Source organism: Labrus bergylta, chromosome 13 (genome assembly GCF_963930695.1).
Source record: "Labrus bergylta chromosome 13, fLabBer1.1, whole genome shotgun sequence".
Classification (NCBI taxonomy): Eukaryota; Metazoa; Chordata; class Actinopteri; order Labriformes; family Labridae; genus Labrus; species Labrus bergylta.
This window is the reverse complement of record NC_089207.1, coordinates 29,776,785-29,787,209: the sequence shown is the minus strand read 5'-3', so window position 1 is coordinate 29,787,209 and position 10,425 is coordinate 29,776,785. Positions and strand designations below refer to the sequence as shown.

The 10,425-nt window shown below is 37.2% G+C and overlaps 1 protein-coding gene across 5 annotated transcripts; it reads left to right on the top strand.

Moving 5' to 3' along the window:
* Positions 1–2,615: 2,615 nt before the first annotated feature.
* On the top strand, positions 2,616–8,023 carry LOC109984363 (ankyrin repeat and SOCS box protein 9). Of its 5 annotated transcripts, none has more exons than XM_020634479.3 (7): positions 2,616–2,875; positions 2,989–3,068; positions 3,259–3,366; positions 4,270–4,420; positions 4,669–4,803; positions 7,193–7,384; positions 7,531–8,023. In XM_020634479.3, the coding sequence occupies exons 1-7, from the start codon at positions 2,791–2,793 to the stop codon at positions 7,677–7,679; spliced, it is 900 nt and encodes a 299-aa protein (XP_020490135.1). In that variant the 5' UTR covers positions 2,616–2,790; the 3' UTR covers positions 7,680–8,023. The 5 variants fall into 5 exon arrangements, with proteins under 5 accessions (XP_020490135.1, XP_065817917.1, XP_020490136.1 ...); XM_020634480.3 differs by having other exon boundaries at positions 2,617–2,875; positions 7,511–8,023; XM_065961844.1 differs by having other exon boundaries at positions 2,620–2,875; positions 2,966–3,068.
* Positions 8,024–10,425: the final 2,402 nt, after the last annotated feature.

The following is a 10,425-nucleotide window of genomic DNA, read 5'->3' as shown; positions in this document are numbered from 1 at the left end:
TATTCTGTGTAAGAGCATCTGTAACGATTAAGAACTATATTAATAGCCATATAAAATTTCCCTGAACTCATACAAAGTAAAAAAAAAATTAAATTTGGTAACAGTTTGCACAAATCTTAAGACACTACATCAACCATGTAACGTTAATGTCATCCTCTATAACCTACACAGCATATTAGGTTCAGTTGAGTTAAGTTTATGTGAAGTACTGACGGATAATTACTACACAAAGTTTGTTTTTTAATGTCGACATTTACGTGGAGTATAACATTCATCATAACGTCAGATAACCATATTTACAGTCTGCGGTTAACCACTGAGGTGAACCTTAGCTTCTAACATCACACAAACTCATTATTTTCAACAACAACATCTTAACAACAAACATTTCTAAACCATTGTAAATAATGGGCTACACTGAGTACAGTTAGCCGACTGGTTTACAAGCTAACGCTAAACAAGCTAGGGCCGTAAATATAAATACCAACACATAACCACCGAGGTGACCTTTAGTTTCTAACATCACACAAACTCATTCTTTTCAACATCTTAACAACAAACATTTCTAACAATTCAGAATTACTTTTTCTCCAGTTTAATAGTGCTGGCTAGATATGTTAACATTAGCATCTTTAGCATGAATGGGAGATCGGCTAAACCATTGACCGTAAATAATGGGCTACGTTTGTTAAACAAACTCTCCAAACGAAGTAAAAAAAGGCATAACCGTTTTCCTTAATAAAATAAAATCCAATGAGTTATTAAAAAATGGGCCAAATTTTCATTAGCCAACTACAGGCTTCTGGAGGGGGATGTGGGCCAAACTTTGATACTCAGAAACATCCGCTGTGGAAGACATTCTGATAACCTTGCTGATATGAAGACCGAGTCTCTCACACTTACAGTTACTGTAGATGTGGTGAACAGTTAATGTTGTAGACTGATAACCTCTATATCTACCATATTTGCTTTGTTGGTAATGCTTATGTGGGAACAGAATTTGATTTTTCCTGAGAAATCCTGTAAAGAACTTTTGTATAAATTCGGTTTTGACGGAAAAAGATATCTGATGATTTACGGACATCTGTGTTTTAAGAATAAGAGTCGTGAAAAAAGATCAAATTTGTGCAACAAAGAAAAAAAAGTTTTATGAGCTTACACAGCAATGGGAAATTTAAGTGAGTCCCATCCTGAGGTATATGATAAGAAGAGTGACATTTTGTGCACTTTGCTTGCATATGTTATCTTAGTTTTGCTCCTGGATCAAGAGCCTATATTCTTGATATATTTCCTCCTCCAATCTGTATGCAAGTGATGTCCACCGTGTCCTGATTCTAGAGAGGTCACTGCAGCTGCTGGATCTGACTCCATGGACAAAGATCTGAGCAAACAGCTGGACATTTGAAATAGATTTATTTTGGGAACAAATCATCAAGGGCTTTTATCATTCAGTACATCATCATTCATTGAGTTTGGACAATGGCATTCTAATCCATTCGCACCTTCTGACAAGGCACTAAATCAATTGCTGGGTGGGTTTGTAGCCTGCTGCCACGGATTAAAAGCTCCCATAGGAATTATAGTTTGTATTGACTCACTGTCTGAATGTCTGCTCTCTGCTGCTGCCCTCTGGTGGTGAGAATACAATTAGGTTATAGCTCTCAAAACACTACAGATCTATCTGGTTGTTTAACATAGTGAATAGCAGTGTGTGAGTATCCATACACATCACTTAGCACTACATCTTGCCGAATAAATACTTAACAGTTTTTTTTCTATAACAAAGCTATTAGCTCAATGTGGAACTGGGTGTATTTTATTATCAAGAGGCTCATGTTGTGTGGGAACTCTGTGAGAAACTTTTCTTTCAAGTCATTCTCCTTGGGGAAGTCACAGATCAGATCTGACGGCCACCAACCTACATCACTTTAAGTCAGAGATTTCCTGGTAGCTACAAAGAAAGCCCAAACATTTCTTAGGATCACATAGGATGGATGGATTTTGAATGAAAAAGAAGGAAACAGATATAGGATGCTAATTTTGTTTTAAAGTTGTGTTACAGCATCAATTTATCTAAAGAAAATGAATAGACAACCAGCATTTTGCACCATATTTACAGGATCATAGTAACAAGATTTGTGATAAAAAAAACATCTTCTGTGAATCATCTAAAAACCTCACTTTCAAATGTAGTTTGTTTGCTTGTCAATTACATTTAATGTTTAAGTGATATTTACCTGTTTCCACCCTTTGAATGAAATGATAATATGTTTTGTATGTAAATATTTACTGTTGGTCAAAAGGCATAATTTATCCTTCATCCTACTTCACTGAATCATCAATTATTTAAGAAAGGACTTAATCATGCAAAGAAAAGATTTAAATATATGTTTGCATTTTATGAAGGAAGTCATGATGGAACAAGTTTACAAATTCCATCCCAAAACACCGTCCTACTCTGTCTGTAGGGGATGGGTGTGGATATGCAGTGTCAGATTACACACAGACCTGCTCAACAGGCCCTCTTCATCCCCCCACTGCACTTTCATTGGTTAAGCGCGAACTGCTGGACTCAACCAGCCTGTTTCCTGGATGGCAGAGACCTTTGTATAAGAGGAAGTGACATCATAGCACCCAGAACTGCCACAAATACAGTGAAAACAGATGAGGATCAAACGGCTTTCAGATGTTTTCTGATATGTTGCAGCATTTTTAGCAACAAAAGAAATCTCTGAGGAAAAGCATTCGAGGGTTAAAACCAACAATTTTTTTACGCCACAGTGAAATAGTATGCTTGCTGGGAACAAAGAGACTCTGCGAGGCTGTACATGTCAGAGAGGAGTTGTTGTGTTCTTCTCCAACCCATTAATGAGTGGTAAGTTACTGCTCACACTACAACTGGGGAATATTTTTAATGATTAGAAAGTGTACTATATTATTCAAATGTGTATTTATGATACAAAAGTTTCTGTTTCTCTGGACACCTAGAGGTTGAATCTGACTGGTCTCTGATTCATGATGCTGCCTTTAATGGACGTCTCCTTGCTCTGCAAAGACTCATTGCTCAGGTAAACTTTCAGGGGATTTTGAAGGCTAGATTAAGAATATTTTGCCATTATAATAACATGCATATCCACTTTATTTGAACCAGCATCCTGAGATAATGGCTACTTAAGAGAGACCCTATTTAATTTAGAGATAACCTCTGTATCTACAGTGCCTCAATTAATCGTTTACCTCATTGCTATTTGTTCACAGGGTTCCTGTGTTAACCTGAGCACTCTTGACCAGGTGTCTCCCCTCCATGGAACCTGCATGCAAGGCTATGTGGCTTGTGCAAAGCTTCTGATTGAGAATGGCGCAAATGTTAGTTAGACATTAGGATCTAGTTTGGCTAGTTTTTTGTAAATGTAACTGAATTCAAGATAAACCCAATTTAAACGTGCACTCCTGAATGTTGGAGTTGAAAAGGTACAACCGTGTGAATTATTGTTCAGTTAAACTTCATGTTGGTGGATTTTAGTGAGAGATTAACCAAGAAAAACTTGAAAACATCCACGCAGACACAGCCATGCATGCAGCAGTTATTCTGCAAGTGCAAAGTTTAAACTGTCAGACTGCCTCAATAGGCTGCATGTTTGAAAGAGGATCTGCAGAGATCTTCATATTTAACTGAAAACAGCATAAAGACAACATTTCAGGTGTTGAAACTGAGAAATGTTTTATGATTTTGGAAATGTTTATGCCCATTTTGAATTAGAAGCTAGAAACACATAGGTGAGAAAGAGTATTGTGTACCACTATGTTGCGTCACCTCTTTTAACAAAACCCTGTAAGCATTTGGGAACTTATGTTGTATTTTTAAAAATGCAATGTTTGACAATTATTTCTTAATTTAGAATTTCTGGTGTTTGGGGTTTTCTTTGTTTTAGCTCACATTTTATAACGCACCAAACATTTTTCTCTTAGCATTCACAACTTATTTTGTTGCCACTGCCCTTAACTTTTTTGAAAAATGTTGCTGGCATGAATTTTAAAATTGGCATATGATATTCTAAAAAGTAAAGGGACTTATCAGATTCAACATCTGATACATTATTTTTTTTGTATGGGTTTTAATCAAATATAGAGTTTAAATGTTTTGATAATCATCACGTTTCATTGTAATAACATTTTTCACAGTGTCCCAACCTTTTTGGAAACATGGTAGTATATATTGTTTTGTATAGAGATATCGGGAGAACTGAAATAAATATCTTCCCATGACAGGTAAACATGTCCACATTGGATGGACAAACTGCTCTGTCAGAAGCTTGTGCAAAGGGTCATGTGACCTGCGTATCGCTGCTTCTTAAACATGGAGCGACTCCCGTGGGGAACAGTCTGACCAGCTCTCCACTACACAGGGCTGCAGCAAAAGGTCAGAGCTCACATTCTGCTGCATATGCTCAGATAATCTATGCAAAGCCAGTTTGTTTAGAGTGCCAAAACAACAGAATACATCTAGTAATTGTATAATGTATAAAGAAAAAAAGCTGTGTTGTTGCAGGCTTCAAAGTAAAAACAATTGCTTAATCTTCCCAGGAGAGTCTGAGCAGATTTCAAAGCAAACCTTTCATGTGCATCATTTCTTATTGTGATGATTATGGTAACTTTCTTTTTTTCTAGGTCACTCAGAGTGCATCGAGCCTCTTGTTCAGCACGGTGCAGATGTGGATCATTACATCGACCAATCAGGTTCCCCTCTCCACGTTGCTTGCTCCAATCAGCATCTGGGTGCTGTGAGGAAACTGCTTCAACTTGGTGAGAATGCTTTTGGTTAAACTCTCCAGTAAATTAACTATTTAAAGTTAACGAGGAAACTATATGAACTGTTCTGATAGTGGAGTTTGAAAAATTTGTTCATAAGATTGCTAACAAATTGACGACCTCTCCAGGGGGTATAGTAGCCCATTTCTAAAAGTAACTGTACTCCAAGAGAACACCATTTAGATTTATTTTTAGTCTATTTACATGTTTTAAAACAAATGTAATTTAAATTGTGTTTGTAAATGTACAATCTTCAGTTTGTTCAAAATTTTGTTGAATCAATTACACAAATTGAAGATTGAAATTTTTGGACTCAAAATTGAAAAACCTATTTTGATGGTTAAAAATAATTACTGTACGGAAGATGTCCTGGCCTTCCTCGATAGCAATTCACCTATCACTTGGCAAAATAAAATGTAAAGAGATAGAAAAAGGAAGCATAAAAGATAAAAGATGCAGATGTTACAGATGGGCAAGAAAAATGGTGTTTTGTAATTGTTATTGCCCGAGTTTCATGTAATTCCTGGTTACCACATTGCAAAATAAAAGAAAAGGATTGAAAAAGGCAGCTGTTTGAAAAGATAATGATGCAGATGTTATAGATGGCCAAGGAGTAAAGTTCCTGTGTAATGTCCGATGTATCAAATATAATGCAAACAAAAAACTTTTATTTTTTATTTTTTTACATTTTGTTAGAGGACCAAATGAAGACTTCAGATTCAAAATACAAGAATTTTCTGTCCATTATTTCTTGGGTCAGGCATTATAGGGTTGACTTTACAACAAGATCCTTGGTACTTAACAGATGTACAATTCATGTGCACATTTAAATACGTTACTGCTTTTACACAAATACTTTAACTTGTGGGCATTTTCAGTGTCCACCAGTGTAGAATCTTTATATGTAAAAAACTATTTATTTTTTGAATGTGAAAAATAATGCAGTAAAGAAATGTGTAAGTCAAAAGTAGAGAAATAGAAAGTAGATATTTTTTTTTTTTTTTTTTTTGAGTAGAGCCAAAAAGTAGCATCAAAAGTAGACATAAGTGGGGCACACTGGTGGCGCAATGGTTAGGGCGCACGTCCCATGTATTGAGACTCTCATCTCAAGCAGTAGGTCCAGGTTCACTTCCACCTGTGGCCCCTTTCCGCATGTCATTTCCCACTCTCTCTCCCTGGTTTCCAACTCTATCCACTGTCCTCTCTCTGCATTAAAGGCACAAAAAAGCCCAAAAATAAATCTTAAAAAAAAAAGTAGGCATGAGTTTCTCAAAATTAAACTTAATTTCATTACTTGTGTAAATGTACTAAATGCTCAGTTGTTTGACTGGCTGTGCAATATCTATACTGCTTGACACCAAGTAAGGTAAGTAAGTAAAGTTTATTCATATAGCACTTTTCACAGACCATGGTCACAAAGTGCTTTACATCAATAAAAAACAACAACAGCAAGAACAAATGAGTACGTCATGGACAACATTATAAACTCCTGTTATAGCCACTGGTTGGACATGATTACCCATAGGCCTGTCTAAACATTAATGTTTTTAATAGTTTTTTAAAAGACTCAACTGAGTCAGAAAGACGTAGCGAGGCGGGTAGAGAATTCCAGAGGATTGGTGCTATGGACTGAAACGCACGATCCCCACGAGTCTTAAAATGTTTTCTGCGGGACAGACAGCAGGTGTAGGGGGTTTGACCTTAGTGAATTGGTGGGTGAATACGGGTGAATGAGTTCTGACAGATAATCTGGGGCCTGACCGTGAACGGCTCTGAAGGTGAGAATGAGAATTTTAAACTTAATCCTATATGCCACAGGGAGCCAGTGCAGTGTTTTCAGTAAGGGAGTGATGTGAGACCGTTTGTTTGACCTGGTGAGTAATCAAGCAGCAGCATTCTGGATTGACTGGAGACGGTTTAGGGCGGACGTGCTAAGTGAGGTGAAAAGAGCATTACAGTAATCGATAGGAGATGAGACAAAGGCGTGCAAAATCATCTCAAGTTCTGTGAAAGACACTAATGTTGTCAGCTTACTGATATTTCTTAAATGAAAAAAGCATGATCTGGTTAGCAGCTTGACATGGCTGTCTAGTGATAATGAAGAATTCAAAATGACTTCCAGATTACGGAGGTTGGTGCGAACAGCAGAGGAGAGGGGCCCAATGTTTTGCATGATTGTAGAAACATACTTGTCTTGGGCAATAACTAGGACTTCTGTTTTTTCTGCATTTAGCTGTAGGAAATTATCAGTTGATAATAATAATAAATAATAATAATAATAAAGAGGATATTTGATGCCCTACTGTATACAAAGAAGACCTCTTACATAATGTAAAGACATCATACCATATCTGACCTCTAATCTGTCCATGTTCTTCTTCAGGTGCTGCTGTGAACACCTGTGTGTCTGGAGACTCTCCTCTGCACATAGCTGCTCGTCTGTCCAGCCCTGAGCTGGTGTCTGTCCTGCTTGACCACGGGGCCAACAGCTCTCTAAGAAACTCAGAGGGCAAGCAGCCACTGCACCTTACAGCCCCAAACAGCCCTGTGGAGAGGATGCTGAGACAGGACGGAGGTATTCAATCCAAACTAACCAAGTAGTGTGGGGTTTTCATGGCCTTTATTTTTTTGCTGGTGCCTTCAGTTAGTAATCCAAACGTCTCTCTACCATGGCTTTACTTCTCCCCTCACACTTACTCAGGAGTGTCTCTTCTAATGCAGCTGTGCCGGCTGCACATCAGGAAGATTGTGGGCAAGCAGAGGCTGGATGGGATTCAGGACCTCCATCTTCCCATGGCATTGAAACGGTATCTTTGCTACCAATAAGACTCAGGGGGAATTCTGATGGACTAAGAAATGATTGTGAATAATTCACTACTCAGTCAGCAGGGGGGGCACTTACACAATCTGGTGGTGAGAAGGCTCCATCATGGCTCCTGGTAATGGATGGTGATTAATGACAATCCTCCTCTGTGAAAGACATCTGTAAACAAACTGGTTCTTCAACTCAATCTTGACATTTCTGTGAAAACTCTGAAAACTCTGAGCAAGTATCTTTGAATCATTCAACATTCCAAGATGTACATGATAAGAAAAAGTTGAGGGCTCATCAGTCAATAATTGATTAGACTGTCTTTATCTTTGTTGCACATTGTATAATGAAATCTGCTAGTAAGTGTAGTAATATTAATTTTAAATAAAAAGTGAAACAATATATATTTTTAATAAGAAGGTGTCATTTTTGAGCAAATATTTTTATCATATTGGATTTTGTTTCATGATTTTTACATAAAACATATTTTTAAAATGCAATCTTCTCCATATTGACTCTATATTGTTGCTACTGAATTCCTGGAAATGTCTAAGTGCCTTTGAGCAATTATAGAGCACACAATTAAGTGTATATCTGTTAGTGACAAGTGACAACACAGGTAAGTTATCTGCAGTCATTTTCTCTGAAAATATTTTGAAGCATGTTTGTAGCGGAACACATGAATGGAACAACAACTGTAGATAATATGATCACTTACACAGTGATTTTATACTGTGATTATGGTAACTTTATCAGGAGAAGGCACATTTTCTCTATGTCAAAGGAAGGATGGTTGGAAAGTAATCAGTGATCATTTGACTTTTATGTTTCATGTGTAGCTGGATGGCTTCATCACCCAGTGCACACAAACAGCTAGAACTTCGAACTGTAGTTCCCTTTCCCTTTTCCGTTCTTTGTTTCAATTTATGAAATCTTGATATAAAATTATCACTTTCAGGTTGCCTGCAGATTAAAAGAGATGAACATACATAAAGTAATCTGCATACAGACTGTGGAGGACTATGTTTGTAAAAGTGTTCTTGTTTTTCAGTCACTAAAAACAAAGGCTGTAATGTTCAGGGTTTGTGGTTATAAACAGGATGTGTTGAGATATTTCCCCAGAGTCTGAGGAGTTTATTTTAAAAAAAAGACAAGCACAGCAGAAGGGTCAAGACAAAGAAAAAAAAACATCACGTGAAAATAAGGAAACCACTGATAGAAAAATAAACTGACACTAGTACTTCATTTCTAAATGAACGTGATGATCATGTGTCATTGTTTCCAGCTCATTCAAGTTGAGTAACAAAAAACAGCTCTTCACTGTGTCCATCAGATACAGCTTTGCATGTATTTGAAGAATAAAGCATTTATCAGCGTGGTATTTTCATGTGGTGATCTGCCATTACTGGTATAATAACCTGAGAAGGAGGAAAGGACATAGTACTGCAACAAACAATGAAGATCTCTATATACATTTAGATACTAAAAACTAAAGGATATAATGCTTAAGTAGGTCACCATTGCTCTCCACTGCCCAAATCTATTTACAATGTCCTGCCTGATTTCATGGTGATCATCTGTTTTTTCCACAGCCTGAAGCAGACACAATGCAAAATGCAAAGTAACGCTATCAACACTTTTGGGTTGCAAAATAATTCAGTGTCAGAAAAGCATCGTTGGTTTGGTTTTTAAAAATCCTACTGGACCTTCAGCTGTCAACACCCTCACCAAATACTCTTAAATGGTTCAGTGACCTTTGTGTTAGAATGTACAAAGTAAACAGCCAATCAGAGGGACAGAGAAACACCACATGGAGGGGGAGAGGAGAAAGGGTTAAGGATAGATGAAAATATAAGGAAATAAGTTAAGCATAAGAGTACATTTCTCAGTAATGTATAGTATAGTGTTTAGCAACACTGTATTATAAGCAATGACATTACGAGCTCTTTCATGCTCTTCAGGAATTCACTGTGAACTTCTTGTATTTTTGGTGTTAAAAGCAATAGTTTCTCAGCTCTCACACACACCTTCATGCACTAACTAACTTTTCATCAATCCCTGCAGCCCCAATTTCCAACTTGAACTAAATCATCATCCCCTCAAACATTGCATGAGTGCCTCACAGGGCCAACCAGATTAAACCAGGTTTCGATTTAACTGGTGCTTCATGTTAAATCAATACTGTGGATGGGCTTCTGAAGCTGCCGTGAAACACATACCGTATCCTCTGCCTGTAATTACTGACATAAAGACAATTAGGCGAGAGGAGTCTTTCTAGTAATCAGTGTCAAACGACCGCCCTAATTATTTTCCACTACAGCTACTGTGGCGTAACTGATCTGATGGCACTGTTTTTGTTTTTGTATTTGCTGTGTTCAGCGCAGCGTATCTGAAGGGCTTCTGTGCTGTGTAGCACTCAGATGCACTTAAAAAATTCACCAGCCTATGTGTGATGCCAAAGCTTTTACTTATTCTCATGAGGCAAACACCATTAACTCACATCCTATTTTTCCAAGTGCAAAAGCACTTACTAGCAAAATGGCGCAAAATGCATTTCTTACTGAAGGTTAAAGTGAAGCAAGTTTTACATCTGGCCAAAATGATCCACTTTGAATTTTCCAACTTCTTTAAGAGAAGAGCTATTCATAGAAGTTTTGCAAGAAGGGAGCATGTGGCCTCTATAAAATAATGAGTTACAGGAAATTCTACACAATGCAATCTTCAGGGAACAAACATTTAATAATAATATTATACTAATAATAAACATTTGTGTTTATAATCAACACAGGATTAGTTTAGCAGTT